This window comes from Aotus nancymaae, unplaced genomic scaffold, assembly GCF_030222135.1.
Source record: "Aotus nancymaae isolate 86718 unplaced genomic scaffold, 86718_ANA_hifiasm-v0.15.2.pri h1tg000049l, whole genome shotgun sequence".
Taxonomy (NCBI): domain Eukaryota; kingdom Metazoa; phylum Chordata; class Mammalia; order Primates; family Aotidae; genus Aotus; species Aotus nancymaae.
Genome location: NW_026988463.1, coordinates 29,724,026 through 29,745,881, shown reverse-complemented (window position 1 = coordinate 29,745,881; position 21,856 = coordinate 29,724,026). Strand labels below are relative to the sequence as shown.

At 35.8% G+C, this 21,856-nt stretch overlaps 1 protein-coding gene across 21 annotated transcripts in view; it reads left to right on the top strand.

The window, feature by feature from the left end:
- Nucleotides 1-21,856, top strand: part of LOC110569394 (zinc finger protein 708-like) — a 69,151-nt gene that overhangs the window by 35,325 nt on the left and 11,970 nt on the right. For 11 of the 21 annotated variants that reach the window (XM_064362717.1, XM_064362712.1, XM_064362709.1 and 8 more), the window contains 2 exons: nt 12,726-12,852; nt 13,311-13,406. In XM_064362717.1, the coding sequence (XP_064218787.1) occupies nt 12,726-12,852; nt 13,311-13,406 (223 nt within the window). Of the gene's footprint in view, nt 1-335; nt 1,163-1,188; nt 1,225-4,751; nt 4,845-8,757; nt 8,881-12,725; nt 12,853-13,310; nt 16,140-16,257; nt 17,238-21,856 lie in introns of those variants that run through there. The other 10 variants (XM_064362719.1, XM_064362718.1, XM_064362720.1 and 7 more) reach the window with 7 other exon arrangements.

Here is a 21,856-nt window from a genome sequence, read left to right as displayed (position 1 = left end):
TAATGTATTTACTGTTAGAAACTGAGACCTTTCTGTATTTAAAGTTGATTTTGATAGTTATTTGCTTAAGCACTAACATCTACTCATGCTTTTGGCTTTCTGGAACAAGTGGGATCCTAAGAGGCATGAGGGAGTAATCTTTGTCTCCCTGCAGAGATACTGCCTTGGTGCCAGGCCTCTGCCCCACTTGGATAGTAACTGGGATGGAGAGCAAGATCCAGGCCAGGGCCTCCCTTCTGAGGACTCTGGCTCCCAGATCTGAGGTTGCCAGGGTGCTGTTTTCTTCAGAAAACCAAGGGGCCTGAGACTGTTCTTAGATTATCATGTTCTTTTAGCCTAGGGCGATGATGAGTCTATGGCCATTTTCACTCGGCTTTGGGTCAGAGCTCGGTCTGGACACTCACACTGGCACACTCTCTTACTTACTATGGCTATTTCCTACTTGGTGGAAGAAAAGGCAAATTTTGATGAGATTCTTCAAAGTGTCTTACACATCAATGGTTTGCTCTCTGGAAACAAAGTTCAGTTGGTCCTCATTAACTCACAGCTGCCTTTTGATGTCCTAGGCCAGGTAAGTGGGCCATGGGCTTGGTTCCTCCACATGTGATGCCACCACTGGGTTTGGCCATCATCATTGTCTTTCCACACAGTGCTTATGAGGCTCTTGCTCTGTTCTCCCTGTGCCATCAGGGGTGTCATCAGCGCTCATGTGGGTCCAGCACTTGCTTCAGTCGGGCTGGCTCAGGGCCTCCCAGGGTATGGCTGGCTCACAGTGCTCACTCAGCTTCTGGGGAAGGTGCCAGAAATATTCCATTTCACAGATGGGGAGGCAGACTCAGAAGTAAAATTGCTGCCTGGGGCTTGGGAACCAGTAGAGCTCAGCCTTGAGCCCCCCCCAGCTGGGCTTTTCCCCTCTCCATTGTGCTTAATGAAGGAATATCTGTATCTTTTTAATTTTTGTGTGTATTCCTTTTAAAAATGGGAACCTTACTATGTTGTCCAGGCTGGTTTTGAACTCCTAGGCTCAAGCCATCCTCTCACCTTAAACTCCTGAGTAGCTGGGACTGCAAGTGTACACCATGCCTAGCTCTTTACTATTCTTTTTTGTTGGGGGATAAAGTCCTGCCCTGTAGCCCAGGCTGGAGTGCAGCAGTGTGATCTTGGCTCACTGCAACCTTTGCCTTGCAGGTTTAAGAAAATCTACTGCATCTGCCTTCCGAGTAGGTGGGTATTTTTTTTTTTTTTTTTCATATTTTTGTAGTGGAGATGGGTTTAACCATGTTGGCCAGGTTGACCGTGGGTGATCTACCTGCCTTGGCCTCCCATAGTGCTAGAATTACAGGCATGAGCCATCACACCTGGCCTCTTTTCTATTGTTAATTACTTTTTTTCTTCCTATAAAGCTCAAGATAAAAGTATTTTAACTCTACTGCAACTATAAAAAAAAATTATGCATTCTCTTTTTTTAAAAAAAGACTCAATTGGGCTGGGCTCCATGGCTCATGCCTGTAATCCTAGCACATTGAGAGGCCAAGAGGGGTGGATCACTAGAGGTCAAGAGTTCAAGACCAGCCTGGCCAATATGGTGACACCCCATATCTACTAAAAATACAAAAATTAGCTGAATGTGGTGGCATATGCCTGTAGTCCCAGCTACTCTGGAGGCTGAGGCACTCCATCTAAGAAAAAAAAAATTAGAAAAAATAAAATAACTGCCTTAATTTAGGTCAGGTATGGTGGCTCACATCTGTAATCATGGCACTTCAGGTAGGAGTCAGAAAAGAAGGCTGTTCTGTAACACCCACCTGGGCATAAAAATATCTCAACCATGAGCTGCCGAGCTTAGTGGAGGAGGCCCAGATGTGCAGCAGGGCTTAGTGTATGTGGAGACTCACTCAATAAGTAGATGTTTTGAGCTGGCTTCTGCTTGCATGGAAAAGCATGCAGGTTCTTGTCGATGTAAGGGCAGCCTTCCCTCAATGCCCACCCCTGTCTGAAAGCACACCTTGGTTTCTGGTTGGTCTGTGCTCTGAAAGGAAAATTGAACTTCAGGTTTGTTTTAGAAAGGAGAAAAAGATAAGTTTGCTTAGAATCTCAGGAATTGAGCTTGCTGGGGTAGAGACTAATACGTTTCTCATGATAAGTACATTCTTTCACAGACACAGCCCTTTACAATATACCATGACCAAGCCTCCATTAAGGCACACAGAGGCCTTTACTCCTTCATCTTCCTGGCTGCTGAGTGTTCTAATATGATTGTGGCATGGGACTGTTCACCCTTTGCCCTATAAATGAGTATAGTTGCCCTTTCTGTATTTTGCTATGACAATAAAACCACAGCGAATGACCCTTTAAATATTTTCTTAATGTTTGTAAAGGTCTTTTGCATGGTATAGTCATAGAATTGGATTTCCAGAATCCAGAGTGAATGCTTAGGTATTTTGTACATTCTCTTCTACTTTGATTGCACAAGAGTGTCTGTATCTTACAGCGGCACTGAATATTGGGTTTTTGACACGTGTACATTTGTTTTTATTTTCAAATTTATGAGCTACCTGACTTTATTCACCAACTATTTGTCTATTGTGTTAAATACCTGAAATCATGTTAAAATTGGTGTTTTTCAGATGTTGCAAAAAAATTTAGGTTTTTTTTGTCTTTTAAAGTTGTTCTTATGTTTTACATATTTCTTTAAAATTTCCTCCTAAATGTATTTATTTTAGCTTTTGTCACATCATCTTCTCCTTCATTGTATATGTTAAATTTTTATTGGTTTTTCTGTATGAAAATTATTTAAAAATAATATGATAAAATGTGCATAACATAAAATTCTTCACTTTAATTTATTATTAAGTGTACATAATGTGATGTCAAAGTACATTCACATTGTTTTGCATCCGTTACCACCATCCATCTCCATAACTCTTGTTATCTTGCAGAGTTAAAACTCTACTTTTCTTAAACAACACCTGTTTATTTCCCATTCTGCACTGTGTCTTATAACCACCATTCTACTTTTTGTCTCTATGAATTCTGCCATTCTAGGTACATTATGTAAGTGGAGTTATACAATATTTGTTCTTTTAAAATTGGCTTATTTCAGTTAACATAATGTCCTTAAACTTCATCGTGTGTCTGAATTTTTTTTAAGACTTAATCATATTCCATTGCATGTAAATACCATATCATGTTTATCTCTTTATTCACTGATGAAGATGTGGGTTGCTTCTGTCTTTTTGCCATTGGGAATAGTGTCACCATAATCACAAGCATACAAATATTTCTTTAGTCTCCTGCTTTTAATTCTTTTGGATATATATTTAGTAGTAGAATATCTGGATCATATAATTCTATGTTCTAAATATAGAATGTACATTTTATGTTTTTTTTTTTTTCAAGAAATGTTTACACTTGCTTATAGTGGTTGTACCATTTTACATTTGGACCAGCAGTAAAAAAAAAAAATTCCTATTTCTCCTCATACCTTACACCAATTTCTGTTATAGGGGTTATATTATTGTTTTTAAATACTAGCCATTGTAATGTGTATTTAACATGGTATCTCAATATGATAGGACATTAATTTTTATATTTATTTTATAAACAGTTTTTTTATGCAGCCACTATGCCATATCTTTGTATTTATTGAATTTCTTGGGTCTCTAGGTATATTATATTATCTACAAATAGAAATTATGTTTGTATTTTTTTCTGGGAAATCATGTTTGATAATGCTGTATACAGTATGCTAGGCACTGTTCTAAAATGTGTTTAGATAGTAACTCATGACATCAAAAGGCAGTGTGAGCAGGATTAATAATCTAGACATTTCTAGAATTATGTTTGAGAATGTGACCAAGGACATTTAATAGAGAAGAAAGTTAGCTTGAGGAAGGGCCTGAAGCTAAGCCCCACAACTGCAAAGTCAACTGTGACTAGTTACACATGTTCTTTGTGTCTCACACCACAGAGCCTGTGGTATGGTGAGTTCTGGGTTTGGAGTGGAGGTACCTGATGGTCTAGTTCAGGTTCTTTGTGTCCTGTGTGGGAGTGGGGACCATGTCAGGCCATTGGAGGTGAGCAGGGGATGCTTTTTTAGCAAGGTTGAGGGGATCGTTGGTAACTACAGATATAAATTTCCAGCCAACCATGTGAATTTCAGATCACTTTTTAAAAAAATTCAACACATAGCTAGGTGCAGTGGCTCACCCTGGTAATCCTAGCTATTCAGGAAGCTAAGGCAGGAGGACAGAAATTTGAGACCAGCCTGGGAAACATAGTGAGAATTTAACCAATTTATGTTCTCATTGAATGTGCCCTATATACACATGACCTTTTCAATTACCAGGTAAACTTAGGATAACCTATATATGACAAATTCTGCTGTTAATACTTCTACCTAAGGACTTAATATGTTGATTTTTTCTGTTTTTGTAATGTCTTAGCAGATTGCCTGTGTTACCTATCACACTCTGGTTTAATTATATAATTAAAAAAATATCTCTACCATTGTAGAGCATCTCTGAGTTTGGAGATTTTATTTTATTTTTTGAGATGGAGTCTCAGTCTGTCGCTCAGGCTGGAGTGCAGTGGCATAATCTTGGGTCACTGCAACCTCCAGCTTCAGGGTTTAAGTGATTCTTCTGCCTCAGCCTTCTGAGTAACTTGGATTACAGGTGTCTGCCACCACGCCTGGCTAGTTTTGAGATATATATATATATAATTTTTTTTTTTTTTTGTATTTTTATTAGAGATGGATTTTCACCATGTCAGCCGGGCTGGTCTTAAACTTCTGACCTCAAGTGATCCACCCACCTCTGCCTCCCAAAATGCTTGGATTACAGGTGTGAGCCACCACAACTGGCCAGATAATTTTGTTTTAAATTGTGTTTCCCAAAAACTGTACAGAATTACCAGACAGGATATAAACATATGAAGTCCCCATAAAACTTTAATTCAACGAGGCTTTTCTATCTTTGGCTTGCACCCAAATGTGCAGGCAGAATATTTATCCATGTATTTGTGATATACAGTCTCTTCCAGAGTAGTTTAACCACATTTCTAGAAAAAAATAGCTTCATAGCAGAGCAGATTGTCATTTCAGCTCTGTCTTTCAGTGTACTTGGCAACTTCAGATCTCAAAGTAATTCAACACTATCGGGCCCTGAATTCCAACCAGGCTGGCTAAGGTTTTGTGAATTTTGTTTCTCTTTTCAAAAAACTCACTTTTTAATGTTCTTTTTAAATATTTTCTAATTTTTTATTTATTTCTGCTCTGATCTTTATTATTTTCTTCTCCTAATTTTGAATTTGGTTTGCTCTTGTTTTTCTAGGTCTTTATGTTACATCAATAGTTTATTTGAAGTCTTTTTTTTTTTTTTTTTTTTCTTATTTCTGTTGTAGGCACTTATTGCTATAAACTTTTTTTCATAGTACTGCTAATCCAAAGTCTTGGCATGTTGTGTTTCCATTTTCATTTGTTTCAAGGAAATTTTAAATTTTCTTCTAATTTGTTTTTTGGCTCACTGATTATTCAGGAGTATATTTTAATTTTAATTTCTATGTGTTTGTATAGTTGCCAAAGTTGCTTTTGTTATTGATTTCTAGTTTTATTCTATTATAGTCAGAGAAATATTTAATATAATTTAATTTGGGGGGTAAATATTTTAAGAATTACTTTGTGGCCTAATATATAATCAGTCCTTGAGAATAATCCTGGTACTGAGATGTAGAATTTGTATTCTACAGCTGTGGGGTGAAATGCTTGTAAATATCTATTAGATCTATTTGGTCCATAGTGCAGATTAAGTCTAATGTTTATTTTTTGATATTACTATGTGGATGATCTATTCACTGCTGAAAGTAGGGTGTTGAAGTCACCAGCTATTACTGTATGGGGTTTGATTTTTTTATTTATGTTTAATATTTGCTTTATATCTGAATTCTCCAGTATTGGGTGTATATACATTTACAATTATATCCTCTTTCTGAACTGAGCACTTTATCATAATATAATGACTTTTGTCTGTTTTTATAGTTTTTCTCTTAAAATTTGTTTTGTAAATATAACTATTTGTGCTCTTACTTGGTTTCCATTTGCATGGAATATCTTTTTCCTTTTCTTTATTTTTAGTTGCTATGTGTTTTTATGGGGAATGTGTGTGTCTTTCTAGGCAAGAGATTGTTGGGTCTTGTTTTTTTTTTTTAATCCATTTGGCTGGTCTATATTTTTTTATTAATTGGAGATTTTAATTTATTTACATTTAATGTTATTATTGGTAAGTAAAGACACTTCTGTCATTCTTTTATCTGATTTTTCATGTCTTTCCTCTCTCCCTGCCTGCCATTTATCCTGTCTTTTATTATGCTGTCAATGTCTTAAACTTGTTGTTAGTATTTTTAACAGCAACAGCCTCAAAAAGGAAATGTAAGAGTTTTGGCCTTGAACAGAATGTAGAGAAAGAGTTATTATATTTAATAACTACAGGTAGTTATAGAATAATTTTTTAGTCTCCTCAAAATATGAATAGCTTACATACCACATTTACAGTGCTATAAAATTTTGAGTTTCTCTGTGTACTTAATATTATCAGTGAGTTTTCTACCAGATGTTTTCTTATTCTTATTAATGCCTTTTTTTTTTTAGATTAAAAAAGTTCTGTTAGCATTTTTTGCAGGACAGGTCTGGTGTTAATAAAATTCCTCAGTTTTGTTTGTCTATAAAAGTTTTTACTTGTCTTTCTTGTTTGAAGAATATTTGAGCTGGATATAGTATTCCAGGATAAAAATTGTTAGGATTGTTTTGTTTTTGTTTTGTTTTGTTTCCCAGCACATTAAGTGTGTCATGCCACCGTTTTCTGAGCCGTGAGGTTTTCATTGAAAAGTCTGCTGTGATACATATGGTGCTTGTTTGAATATTATCTGTTTATTTTCTCTTTCTGCTTTTAGAATCTTTTATCTTTGGGAATTTTGTTATTAAAAACTTTTGGTAGTCTTACTTAAGTTAATTATGCTTGACATTCTATAACTTCTTGTTCTTGAATATTAATATCTTTCTCTAGGTATGGGAAGTTCTTATTCCTTTGAATAAACTTTCTACCCTGAACTATCTCTATCCCTCCTCTTTAAGGCCATAAGTCCTGGAGTTGCCCTTTTGAGGCTGTTTCCTAGCTCTGATAAGCATGTTTTATTGTTTTTCATTCCTTTTTTTCCCTCTTCTAACTAAATTTTCAAATAGCCTGTGTTCAAACTTACTAATTTTTTCTTCTGCTTGATCAGTTCTGCTATCAAGAGATTCTGATACATTCTTTAATGTCTTTTGAGTTTTTCAACACCAGAATGTCTTTTTGATATTTCAAAATCACTTTAATTAAATATATTTATTGAATAAGATTCTAATTTATTTGTGTGTTATTCTGAAATTTGTTGAGTTTTCCCAAAACAGCTGTTTTGAATTCTCTGTCTGAAAGGTCACATATATCTGTTACTCAGGAATTGCACATTGGTGTCTTATTTACTTCATTAAATGAGATCATGTTTTCCTAAATAATCTTAATTTTTGTGAATGTTCATTGATGCCTAGGCTTTAATGTGTTTGGTTTTAATTTTGTCTTTGCACCTGGGCTTTTTTTTTTATATACCTGGTCTTTGAAAGGCATTCTAAGAATTCAAAGGGAATGCAGTGTTGTAATTTAAGTTTTTATTTATTGCAGTCATATCTGCATTAAGGGAAACCCCAAACCCTGTAACATTGTGATGCTTGCAAACTAGTAGAGACTCTTTTTTTCCCTTTTCTTACATTCTGCCAAATAAATGGAGTCTTTCTCTTCATGCTGAGCTGCCTAGAGCTGGGTTAGGGGTGACACAAGTACCTCTGTGGCCACCATCACTAGAACTTTACTGTTTCAGACTCAAAGCCGGCACAGGACTGAGTCTCACACAAGGCCCACTGTGACCACTGCCCAGCTACTGCTGATGTTCACTGAAGGCCCAAGTTCTCTTCGGTTAGGAGATGGTAAATCCAGCCAGACCCATGTCCTTTCCTTCAGGGCAATCATCTTTGTGAAAGTAACAATGTCATCTGGAACATGGAGTCAGAACCTTTGAAATTTACTTGGTGTCCTATTCTGCTCTGGCTTGGCTGGCACTGAAGTGACAAGACAACTATCTTGTCTTCTCTTCCTTTTCTCAAGCATAGGGAGCCACTCTCTTTGGCCACCAACTCTCAAAATCCACAGCAAGTACTGCTGGGCTACTGCTGATATTCATTAAAGACCCAAGGGCTCTTTCTAGAGCCCATTGCAAGTACTGCTGGGCTACTGCTGATACTCACTGAAGACTCAAGGGCTTTTCCCAGAGCTTACAGCAAGTACTGCTGGGCTACTGCTGATATTCACTAAAGACTCAAGGGCTTTTCCCAGAGCTTACAACAAGTACTGCTGGGCTACTGCTGATATTCACTGAAGACCCAATGGCTCGTCCCAGAGCCCACAGCAAGTACTGTCGGGCTACTGCTGATATTCAATAAAGATCCAAGTGTTTTTCCATCAGTTGTGGTGAACTCTGCCAGGCCTGCATCTTTCACTTCATGACAGTGAGCTTCCCTCTGGCCCAGTGTTGTTCCAGAAATGCCATAGAGGAGCTAAGGCCTAAATTCAGAGACCTCAAGAGCCCTTGTTACTCTACCTCACTATGGCTGAGCTGGTAAACAAGTTTCAAAATAAAGTTCTTTTTACTTTTCTCTCTCCTTTCCTCAAGCTGAAGTGTCTCCACATGGCTACCACAGCTTGGATTGCACTGGGTCTCATCCAAGGCCTGCAGCAAGTGCTACCTGGTCATTGTTGATATTTATTCAAGTCCCAAGAGCTCTTCAGTCAGCAGGTGATGAATGCTGCCAGAACTGGGTTTTTCCATTCAATGCAGTATGTTCTCTTCTAGCTCAAGATGTGTCTAGAACTGTTACCCAGGGGCTATGTCCTAGAATGAGGGGCCTCAGGACTTTTCTTGGTGCCATATTCTACTATGGCTTAGATGGTATCCAAATTGCAAGACACTGTCTTCTTTACTCTCTTTTCCGCTCCTCAAGTAGACAGAAAAAGTTTCTCCTGAAGCTTTGAGCTGCACTGCTTGTGTCTGGGGTAAGGATAATGTAAGCACATCTATGGGCATCTCTGTTGGTATCTCACAAGGTCACATGCACTTCAAGTTTTCTGACTGAGTCTAGCAAAGCACCAGCATTTGCCCAGAAATTGCAGTTCCTGTGGCTTAGACTACCTTTGAAATTTATTCAGGACTCCAGAGTGCTTTAGCCCATGGTGGTGGGGCTATCTGAAGCTTGGTTTTTGACCACTAAAATGGACAATTAACATTTTGACAGGACTATTATAAGTGTTTTCTCTTTGGGCCCTGGCTGAACTTTGCCCTGTGTTGCTTTCTGCTATGACAGTCAGCACTGAGTTGTACTGCAGTGTCTCACCCTCATTGCACTGTTCTTTCTGTAAGCACTCATTTGCTCTTCTTGCCAAGCTGATTTACCAGGGAATGGAGGAGACGTACTGTTGGCAATCCAGGGCTTGCTTTTTTACCATCTTCAGTTTTCTGTTATTACTCTCCTGAGTTTTGGTTCTTATAAAGATGCTTCTTCTTTTGATAGTTTTTCAATTTGTTGTTGCATCAGGGAGGTAATTGTTAGAGGGTTCTGTTTAGTCATCTTGCTCCACTTTTCCTCTGCAGCCATATTGTTGTAATTAAGTGCCACATGTGAGGCTAAGGTGAGCCCAGAGTCAACCATGAGTGCTTCCAGATATATTTATGAGAGGCAAGTTTAGCTTTAGTTCCAAACGAAGATCATAGAGACTGCTATTTGGGTTTGGCATGGTCAGGTCAGGGCGGCCCATATTCCTGTTGCTGCAGCAAAAATTGCTGGCATGTCTGGCAGAGGAGGACACCTGAGTATTGGAAAGGGGAAGCTCATATTTTGTTTTTTTTATATGATTTTATTGTCTCTGAACTGCTCCTGTGATAAAGAAGAGAAAAAGGCAGACTTTATCTGCAATTCTAGATTCTTCTGCCTGTGGGTTTGGTGATATATGGGAAGGAGATTTGCTGATGCTTCAAAGGCATATTTTTAAGATGCAGGTGTAATTTGTGGAGATTATAACGTGTCTTGGGATTACACAGAAGGAGGAGAAAAATGAAAAACTGGCTTATTCTAAGGTGAATGTGTTTCAGGTCAGGGAGTGTGTCCACTTTTCCTTCTGAAATGTCATGTTTGTAAAATTTGCAAATGTTTACTTCTCTACTTGTGATGTTCCTGCCTAATAAGTTTCTTTTAACTTCTTTTCCCTCTTTTTTTTTTCTTATAATAGGCAAGGGACTCTGAGGAATACTTCTTTCTTACATGTCAGAGCCTTCTCTTTATTCTCTGCATCCAGCATGTAATAAACCAAGAAAAGTCATCACCATGAATTTATGACATGTAATGTTACAAATGTTCCTTTTGAGGCTTTTGAACATGGGAAGTTGTGGATGCCCAGGATTCCTGTTAGAGATGGGATGAGGTCCTTCGATATCAGTGAGGAAAAAGGCAATGTACTGTTAGCTTTCATTAACTCTATGCCAAGCAAATTATAAAAATACACATTTAATGAGAATGGCCTTTATAGCCCAGGAAAACTCAGAAAGTGCTGAATAACAAATAGATGCTGGGCATGGTGGCTGATGCCTGTAATCCCAGCAATTTGGGAGGCTGAGGTGGGAGAATCTCCTGTGGTCAGGAGTTCAAAACCAGCCTGGCCAACATGGTAAAACCCCATCTCCACAAAAATACCAAAATTTTCTGGGCATGATGGTGGGTGCCTGTAATCCAAGCTATTCAGGAGGCTGAGGTGGGAGAATCACTTGAGCCTGGTAGGCAGAGGTTACAGTAGGCCAACATGCCATTGCACTCCAGTTTGGGTGACAGAGTAAAACTACATCTAAAAAAATAATTAGAAGCAGCTGCCTCTCTAGGATGCTAAAACTAAACTTATTTATAGACACCATTAGAGATTACAGAACATGGGAAATAGTTGCAGCTTAAGCTTTCCTTAAAACTGATGTTTCTTTATGACTAGATTCAGATTAAGTCGACTCTTTTTTGAGTTCATAGTATCACGGTAGTGTTTCATCATCCTGTGCACATCACCATCTGAAATCAATTTATTTTATTATAGTTGATGTGAATTGTATTCACTTGGTAAATATGTTCTTCAGATTTTTTCTACTCTAGAGTTATCTATTTTAATTTTTATTATTAATTAGTACTTAGGGGAGATTTATTAACTGATGGGCAAAAAACCAAAAAGATTAAACTGCCAGGAACTCTCAGCCAGCAAGAGGATTCCAACTTGAGTGGGGGGTGCACGGGAAAGAAAGAAGACAGACAGATGGGGTCAGGAGGGTAGAGGAGTCAGTGCTCCAACAACTTTACTTTCAGAAGCTCTGTATATATACATTTTTCAGACTTTTCCTCAATTGTTACAGCTAGATAAGTAATCAATGGACAAATCATGTGCTCACAACTATGCAAGGTAAAAGATTAACAAATGCCATACGTGCTCATAAAAGGTTAATGATTGTTTATGTTTATGCTAAAGCATTGTTCCTTGTGAATGCATTCTTTCTCTAGTTTATCTTTAAGGTGGTTCTCCTTTTTTCCTGGATATCTGATCTCGAGTTCCTCCTTCCCAGAGACACTGTATCTGGATTCTAGCCTCCCTGTATTGTGAAACTCACTCTACAAGATTTCACACAGGAAGGCTCCCAACATTAAACTGAATTTAATCTGATAGTTCTTTTTTCTTAGATTCTCTTGACATACAGTGTGCTATTAAAAATGAAGACTCTCATCTTCATTTACTGGTCAAATAATCTGAAAACCTGTGCTGTGCCACTTACTGTATTTTTGACAAAATATTATCCTTGGGCCAAAAGCAATGACACCAGTGGCAAACTTGTTAGAAATTCAAAAACTCAAGCTTTATTCTAAATCTCCAGAATCAACATCTACATTTTAACAAGAGCTCCTGTTTATTGTTGCACACAATAAGATTTGAGAAATGCGTTTCTATTATACTATGAAGTTTTTATTTACTAACTGTAGAGAGCTTATTTTATATTATATAAATATAGCTTTCAGAAGTATATGTCTGTGTTGGTGTCCTTCATTTTATACTGTATGATCAAGAAAAGTATTGTATATACAGTAGTTTTGTGGATCCTATGCCATTTTCTTTTATCAGAGTTAAAGAATACATTAGAGAGTATTTTAGTATTTTATTGGGCCTGGTGCAGTGACTTGTGCTTGTAATCCCAGCATTTTGGGAGGCTGAGGTGTGTGGATCACCTGAGGTGAGAAGTTTGAGTCCAGACTGACCAACATAGTGAAACCCTGTCTCTACTAAAAGTACAAAATTAGCTGAGTATGGTGGTGCATGGCTGTAATCCCAGCTACTTGGGAGACTGAGGCAGGTTAATTACTTGAATCCAGGAGGCATTGGTTACAATGAGCAGAGATCATTCATTGCACTCCAGCATTGAAATTCTGTTTCAAATATATACATATATATATCATTGGATAATTACACTCATGTAAGTCAGAAACAGTTCTTTTTGCTCTCATTTTACCTGATGTAAAGTTTAGAATTCTTCCTATGACCACTTGCTAAATATGTTACGTTTTTCAGGAAATGTTGACATTCAGGGATGTGGCCATAGGATTCTGTCCAGAAGAGTGGGAATGCCTTGATTCTTCTCAGCAACATTTGTATAGGGATGTGATGTTAGAGAACTACAGAAACCTGGTGTTCCTGGGTGAGAATAATTTCAATATACAACTCACATTCCACACTTAATAATTTATTTTGTTTTGTTTTCTGGGAATTTATGCTTTGCATGAATGAGTTTCAGAATTCTGCTTCAAAATAAAGCAAGAAAATGGGTATCTGTTGAGGTAGAAAAACTTTCAAGATGATTTATCTTAACAATAATCTTTTTTAATACCAGAAATGTAGTGGCATAAAATATTGTCACCTACACTTTAAAATCAAATTTTCACCACTAATTTTTTTATTGTTACTGAGTAGTAGAGCTAAGAAACCACAAATTCAAAATGCTACATAAATATTATAAAATTCCCCTTAGGAAACAGTTATGTTGAGATTAATTTTCTAGAATCGTTTATAATGTTCTCTCTTCTCTACTGAGCACAGTACTAGATTGGTAATTGGACTGTTCTAGCAAGAGTTATGTTCTGTTTTTTAATAAAACAGGTCTTGGTGACTCCAAGCCAGAATTAATTACCCATCTGGAGCAAGGAAAAGATCCTTGGAATGTGAAGAGACAGGAGACAGTTGTCAAACACCCAGGTAGGTAGGAGTGAATGAAGAAAATGACACAAATGAGGGTTCCCAGTGTCAAGGAGGGTGCCAGATTTTTAATTATAATTTAAGAGGCTCTCTGCCAATGGAAATAGTTTCTGATTAGCCTACATTTCTTTCTCTTGCTTTGACATAAGGACATCTTTTGTCTCATTCTCATTAACTTTTAATGTCCTCTTCAGTTATGGTTATTTTGATTGTTTTCTTAGTTTACAGTGATAATGAAAGTCTTACTCATAACTTAAAAGAACGTGCGATCTGAATGCTCTTTCATTGCTTTGAAAGAAATAGTAATATCTGTAATTTTGAGAAACTCTATGTTAAACAATTTTTAAGATTCTTTTTTTGTATGATGTCTAAAATATATTAGAGTTTTAATGATATTGGGAATTAGTTAAGAAATCCCAGGAACATCAAAAAGATGTATGTTTCTGCTTTATACTTTTCTATCCTACAGGGGTTTTAAATGTGATTTTATAGAAATTTATACTCAGTAATTTAATCAAAACACTAAGCATCTCCCTAAATATAAGAATGTCTAAAATTTTGTTGCTTGAAAATGTTACTCTTTTTATATAAACTGATATTGATAAATTAAACTCTCTATGCCTAAATCCCTCAACTGTAATATGCTTCAGTTTATCTGCTTCATACATTTATAAAATAGACTATGTCATTGAGGAGTTTAAAACATTGTTGAGTATATACTAAAAGCTCAATTTTAGCTTTATTTTTAAATAATTTGTATTTTATAATTTTCGCTTTTTTAATATAAGGCTTACTGGGCCTCTGTCATTCAAATATATGTGTATATGTATATATACACACAATGCTCATAGGTATACATCTGTGTATATATGTATGTGTTTTTAATGTGAAATTTTCACATATAATAACTGAATATTTTGATATTTATTGTATACAGTTTATTGATTTTATATGTATGCATACTAAATGGTTAGTATAATAAAATTAGTGAACAAACAGATGTATCACCTTATATAGTTACCTTTTGTGTAGTGAGAACAATTAAGATCTGTCAGCAAATTTTCAGCCTACATAAGAGCATTATTAACTATAGTCATCAAGCTGTAAATTAAGTCACCATAAATTGTTTTATGCCTAAAAATTTGTACCATTTGAACAACATCTCTTATTTTCCCCACCTTTTGTTTCTTCAAGTGGGGTAAATTTTCTGCTTTTTTTCTTTTTGTAAAAAATCTATTTATTTTACTTTAGGTGCATACTGTATCTGGCATTTCTTCCCATGTTATCCTTCCCCACCGCCTTTTTTTCTTTTGTCCTGAGATCCTTTGCTGAAATTTGGAAAGCAATACATAGCCATCTAATCTAATATTGAAAGACTTACTTGAGGAGTGATTAAAGCAATACTCCAGGCTATGGATATTTAGTGTTTCACAAACATGTTCTCAGTTGTGTCTTGTTACTTTTATATGTTATTTCTAAGTTAAAGAGATTTTTTCTCATTTTCTTTTAAGAATTTATAATCTTTTGCTTTTCTAGTTGATTTTGACATTGCAATACTTTAGTATTGTGACAAGCATTTACCTTACTTCTCAGCATTACTTTATCATTGTGTTGGTTGTGTTGGACAGTCTTAAGCTAAACCTGGTTACCTTCTGCAGCATAGAAAAGTTCCAGGAATGAGAAAGAGGGGAAATAATATTCATACACTTAGTATAAATGATTTAGCAGGTAACATATGTGAAAGCTTCAAAAGTAAAAGAGAAAAACCACAGTTTAAAATAGGGATTGAAATTTTGTGTTCCAAATGGAATTGATTCTTAAAAACCAGGTTTGTTTATGTTACTGTGATGGAGAAAAATTTTGTGATGTATGCTTACTATGCTCTTAAATTCTCTAAGTGCGTGCATTTTCAAAAACCACTATGTTAGATTGTTTTAAAAGATCTGTTTTTGCATTACATTAGACATCTATGAGAGGAGTAATGGAAACATTAAAATTTGGTTAAGAGATTCCAGAGGCACCAGAAACAAATGTCATATTTTCTCTGCCTTGTAATTTCCAGTCAGGTGATCATATAAAAAACGAGACAGAACTTTCATCAGAGCACAAAACATCTATGACAAATAACTTAATGGTTGAATATTTGATTTTACTTAGTCACCACATAAATTTATTAAAAACACTAATATCATAGGTTACTTACAACACTGCTCGGCATATAGTAAACTCCCAATTATTACTAATTTTTTAATAACTATTCCATAATTTTATCTTACTATGAAGATTAGTAGGACTGTGAAGATTAGTAGAAATGTAGGACTGTGTCCTACATTTTTTCTTTTTACTTTCTCATTCTCTGTATGCCAACTTTGCCTGTAATTTCACAAGTTCTAAGGTAATGTACTTGAATGTATATGTTATATAAAAACAGAATTATATAATTAATAGGCACCTCATTCGTTAAAAATTTTTATACATTTACTGAATATAAAAAGTTACTAGCATTTTTATTCACTTTTCTCAAACTATGTGATTTAAATAATCATATGCATTTGTTTCTAATTGTTCATTTGGTGTATTAGTGTTTCATACCATATTGTACAGTATTTATAATGTTTATATTATTTAGAAATGTTAATAGTTTGCTTTGCTTCCAAAGGTCAAATTATAACCTTTACATTTTGTGTAAAAATAGCAAAATAATAATGATGTAATAAAGAAGATTCTTCTGTACCATTTCAGTGCTTGTTTCTTTAAATTTGTTAAAGTATGAATGATAATAATGCATTTTCTATAAAATGTTATGGCTTTCATTGTACACTAATGATTCAAACTTCATGGCCTTCTATAGCAAAGACATGGAATCAACCTAGATGCCCAACAGTGGTGGATTGGATGAAGAAAATATGATACCTATACACCCTGAAATACGACATCATCATAAAAACAGGACAAACAAATTCTTTGTAACAATGTTGATGCATATGGAGATCATTATGCAAAGTAAATTAATGCAGAAACAGGAAACCAAAAGATGCATGTTCTTACTTGTAAGTGAGAGCTAAGTACGGGGTTATGTAAATATAAAGATGAAAACAATAGACATGGGGGACCACTAGAGGAGGAAGGGAGAGAATACAAGGGCTAAAAAACTACCTATTGTGTACTGTGATTACTACCTGTATAGTAGTAGTACCCCAAAAGCTTAGCAGTCTATTGTAACCTCTGAACCCAAAGTAAAAGTTGAAAAAAAAAAAACCCAAAATATCTTCTCTTTGTAAATGTGCAGTCATGGTTGAAAACTGTAGCTATCTAGAAGAAGTCTTTCTTTAGTAGTATATTATTCTTAAATTGTTTTCATTAATTTTTTTTTTTGCTAAATTGTGTTCTGCCATTTTACATTCCTGTGTCTGATTTTAGTACAGGCTATGTCACATTAATTAATTGTGTTTTTGTTTTTATTTACAAAGTAAAATTTTCTATGTCAATATTTAATCCTGTATACATTAAGACAATGAGATATGAATCTGCTATATATTTATTTCCAATATAATTATTTTTGTGTTTGTTTGACTGTATAAATATTGTCCCTCTTTCATGACTTGAAGAGTTGGCTTTGTTTTTTTTGGTTGATTGTGAATAGTTGTTTTATTTTTAATTCTAAAAAATACATAACAAAATTTACAATCTTTAATATTTTCAATTATATACTTAAGTATATTAGCAACATATCACTAGAACATATTTTTATAAAATAAATATGCAATATACATGAAGCCACTATTAATTCCTATTAACTTGCACTTTCCAAACATCATTCTGTTTTCTCTTTTTAAAGATGTTACTATTTTAGATACTCCCTGTAAGTATATTCTTACAGTATTTTTTGTGTGTGTGACTAACATTAAATTTAACATAATTTCTTCAAATTTTGTCTTTATGGTAGATACTAGAAAATTTTCTGCTTTTTAAAAGTGGAGTAATACTTCATTTTCTTTGTATTTCAAATTATATTTGTCCATTTATTTGGTACAAGAAGTTTAAATTGTTTTCACCTATTAGCTTTTGTAGATAATGCTTCAATAAATTATGTGTAAATAACTCATTTAAACATATATGCAAGAGTTTATATCTGTGCTTCCTTCTAGTTTACTGCTTTTGGTGTTTTGCCTTTATACCGGTACTGAAGTGTTTTGTTTACTGTAGCTTTCTTTTGTGTTTGGAAATTATTAAGTGTGATGCCTTCAATATTTTTCTTATTTATTTATTTATTTATTTTAAATTTGTTTATTTTACTTTAGGTGCATACTATATCTGGCATTTCTCCCATGTTATCCCTCCCCACCCCATGCTATCTCTCCCTTACCCACCCAACTGCCCCCAGTGTGTGATGCTCCTCTCCCTGAGTCTGCCTGTTCTCGTTGTTCAATATCCACCTATGAGTGAGAATATATGGTGTTTGGCTTTCTGTACTTGTGTCAGTTTGCTGAGAATGATGGTTTCCGGATTCATCCAAGTCCCTACAAAGGACACGAACTCATCATTTTTTATGTATGTGTAGTATTCTATGGTGTGCATGTACAACATTTTCTTTGTCCAGTCTATCATTGATGGGCATTTGGGTTGGTTCCAGTTCTTTGCTGTTGTACACAGGGCTGCAATGAACATACATGTGCATGTGTCTTTATAGTAGAAGAAGTTATAGTTCTTTGGGTATATACCAAGTAATGAGATTGCTGGGTCAAATGGAATTTCTATTTCTAGATCCTTGAGAAATTGCCACACTGTCTTCCACAATGGTTGAATTAATTTACACTCCCACTAACAGTGTAAAACTGTTCCTATTTCTCCACATCCTCTCCAGCATCTGTTGTCTCCAGATTTTTTAATGATCACCTTTCTAACTGATGTGAGATTAGGTATCTCAATGTGGTTTTGATTTGCATTTCTCTAATGACTAGTGATGATGAGCATTTTTTCATATATTTCTTGGCCTCATACATGTCTTCTTTTGAAAAATGTTCTTATCCTTTGCCTGCTTTTGAATCAGGTTGTTTGTTTTTTTCTTGTATATCTGTTTTAGTTCTTTGTAGATTCTGGATATTAGCCTTTGTCAGATGGGTAGAATGCAATTGTAGCAATTGTGAATAGGTGTTTGCTGTTGATTTGGCTCTCTGTTTGTCTGTTATTGGTATATAGGAATGCTTGTGATGTTTGCACATTTATTTTGTATCCTGAGATTTTGCTGAATTTGCTTACCAGTTTCAGAAGATTTTGGGCTGAGACGATGGGGTCTTCTAGATATACAATCATGTCATCTGTAAATAGAGACAGTTTGACTTCCTCCTTTCCTAATTGAATACCCTTTATTTCTTTTTCTTGCCTGATTTCTCTAACTAGAACTTCCAATACTATGTTGAATAGGAGTGGTGAGAGAGGGAGTCCTTGTCTAGTGCCTGATTTCAAAGGGAATTTTTCCAGCTTTTGCCTGTTCAGTATGATATTGGCTGTAGGTTTTTCTAATATAGCTTTTATCATTTTATGATACATTCCATCAATACCTAGTTTAGCGAGAGTTTTTAGCATGAAGGGCTGTTGAATTTTATCAAACGCCTTTTCTGCATCTAGATGGTCATGTGGTTTTTGTCTTTGGTTCCATTTATATGTCAGTTTACATTTATGGATTTGTGTATGTTGAACCAACTTTGCATCCCCGGGATGAAGCCTACTTGGTTGTGATGGATAAGCTTCTTGATGTGCTGTTGCAATATGTTTGCCAGTATTTTACTGAAGATTTTTGTGTCGATGTTCATCATGGATATTGGCCTGAAGCTTTCTTTTTTAGTTGAATCTCTGCCTAGTTTTGGTATCAGGCTGATGTTGGTCTCATAAAATAAGTCAGGGAGGATTCTGTCCTTTTGTATTGTTTGATACAGTTTCAGAAGGAATGGAACCAGCTCCTCTTTGTATGTCTGGTAGAATTCGGCTATGAACCTGTCTGTACGTGGACTTTTTTTGGTTGGTAGGCTATTGATTGCTGCCTCAACTTCAGCCCTTGTTATTGGTCTCTTCAGGGTTTCAACTTCCTCCTGGTATAGTCTTGGTAGAGTACAAGTGTCCAGGAATTTATCTATTTCTTTCTGTTTTACTGGTTTATGTGAGTAGAGCTGTTTGTAGTAACCTTTGATGGTAGTTTGTATTCCTGTGGGATTAGTGGTAATATCCCCTTTACCATTTTTTATTGCATCTATTTGATTCTTTTCTTTTTTATTAATCTGGCTAGCAGTCTGTCTATTTTGTTGATCTTTTCACAAAACCAGCTCCTGGATTTATTGATTTTTTGAAGGGATTTTTATGTCTCTATCTCCTTTGGTTCTGCTCTGATCTTAGTTATCTCTTGTCTTCTGCTGGCTTTTGAGGTTTTTTGATCTTGCTACTCTAGCTCTTTCAATTTTGACAATAGGGTGTCAATTTTAGATCTTTCCTTGTTTCTTATGTGGGCATTCATTGCTATAAATTTCCCTCTCAACACTGCTTTAAAGGTGTCCCAGAGATTCTGATAAGTTGTGTCTCATTCTGCTTGGCTTCGAAGAACATCTTTATTTCTGCCTTCATTTCATTGTCTATCTAATCGGCACTCAGATGCAAGTTGTTCAGTTTCCAAGTGGTTGTGCAGGTTTGAGTGTGTTTCTTAATCCTGAGTTCTAGTCTGATTGTGCTATGGTCTGATAGACTATGATTTCTATTATTTTGCATTTGCTGAGGAGTGATGTGCTTCCAATGATGTGGTCAATTTTAGAGTACATGCAATGTTGTGCTGAGTAAAATGTATATTCTGTTGATTTGGGGTGGAGTGTTCTGTATATGTCTATTAGATTCTCTTGGTCCAGCTCTGCATTCAATTCCTGGATATCCTTGTTAATTTTCTGTCTCATTGATCTGTCTAATATGGACAGTGGAGTGTTGACGTCTCCCGCTATTATTGTGTGGGCATCTAAATCTTGTTTCAGGTCATTTAGAACTTGCTTGATGTATCTGGGTGCTCCTGTGTTGGGGGCATATATATTTAGGATAGTTAGCTATTCCTGTTGGATTGATCCTTTTACGATTATGTAGTGTCCTTCTTTGGCTCCTTTGATCTTTGTTGGTTTGAAGTCCATTTCATTAGAGACTAGGATTGCAATCCCTGCTTTTTATTGTTCTCTATTTGCTTGGTAAATATTCTTCCATCCCTTTATTTTGAGTCTATGTGTGTCTTTGTAAGTGATATGGGTTTCCTGAATACAGCACACTGATGAGTTCTGACTTTTTATCCAGTTTGTCAGTCTGTGTCTTTTGATTGGGGCATTTAGGTCATTTACATTCAATGTTAATATTGTTATTTGTGAATTTGATCCTACCATTTTGCTACTGGCTGGTTTTCTTTGCCATTAGTTGATTCATTTTCTTCATTGCATTTTTGGTCTTTGTCCACTGGTTTGTTTTGGCAGTGACTGGTGCTTGTTCCTTTCTGTGCTTAGTGTTTCTTTTAGGAAAATAAACATTTTGCTTATTTTCTTGTAGGGCAGGTCTGGTGGTGACAAAATCTCTCAGTAATTGCTTGTCCATAAAGGATTTTATTTCTCCTTCACTTACAAAACTTAGTTTTTCTCGGTATGAGATTCTGGGTTGGAAGTTCTTTTTTTTAAGGATGTTGAATATTGGCCCCCACTCTCTTCTGGCTTGTAGAGTTTCTCCTGAGAGATCTGCTGCGAGTCTGATCTGACCTTTCTCTCTGGCTGCCCTCAGCATTTATTCCTTCATTTCAACCCTGGTGAATCTGATGATTGTGTGCCTTGGGGTACCTGGATAATATCCTGGAGTGTGTTTTCCAGCTTGGATTCATTCTCCCCATCATATTCAGGTACACTGATCAAGCGTAGATTAGGTCTTTTCATACAATCCCATATTTCTTGGAGGCTTTGTTCATTTCTTTTCACTCTTTTTCCTTCTGTCTTGTCTTCTCTTTTTATTTCATTGAGCTAATCTTCAATCTCTGATATCCTTTCTTCAGCTTGATTGATTCAGCTATTAAAACTTGTGTTTGCTTCAGGTAGTTCTTGTGCTGTGTTTTTCAACTCCATCAAGTTGTTTATGTTCTTCTCTAAGCTGGTTATTCTAGTTAGCATTTCATGTAACCTTTTTTCATGGTTTTTGGTTTCTTTGCATTGAGCTAGAATGTGTTCCTTTAGCTCAGAAAAGTTTATTATCCACCTTCCAAAGCCTGTTTCCATCAATTCATCACACTCTTTGGTCAAGTTGTGATCCTGTGTTGTTGAGGAGTTGTGATCCCTTGAAGGAGAAGAGGTGTTCTGGTCTTTGATGGTTTCACCTTTTCTGAACTGTTTTTTTCCCATCTTTGTGGATTTACCTGGCTGTGATGTCAAGGAGCTGCTTGATGGGGTCACTTT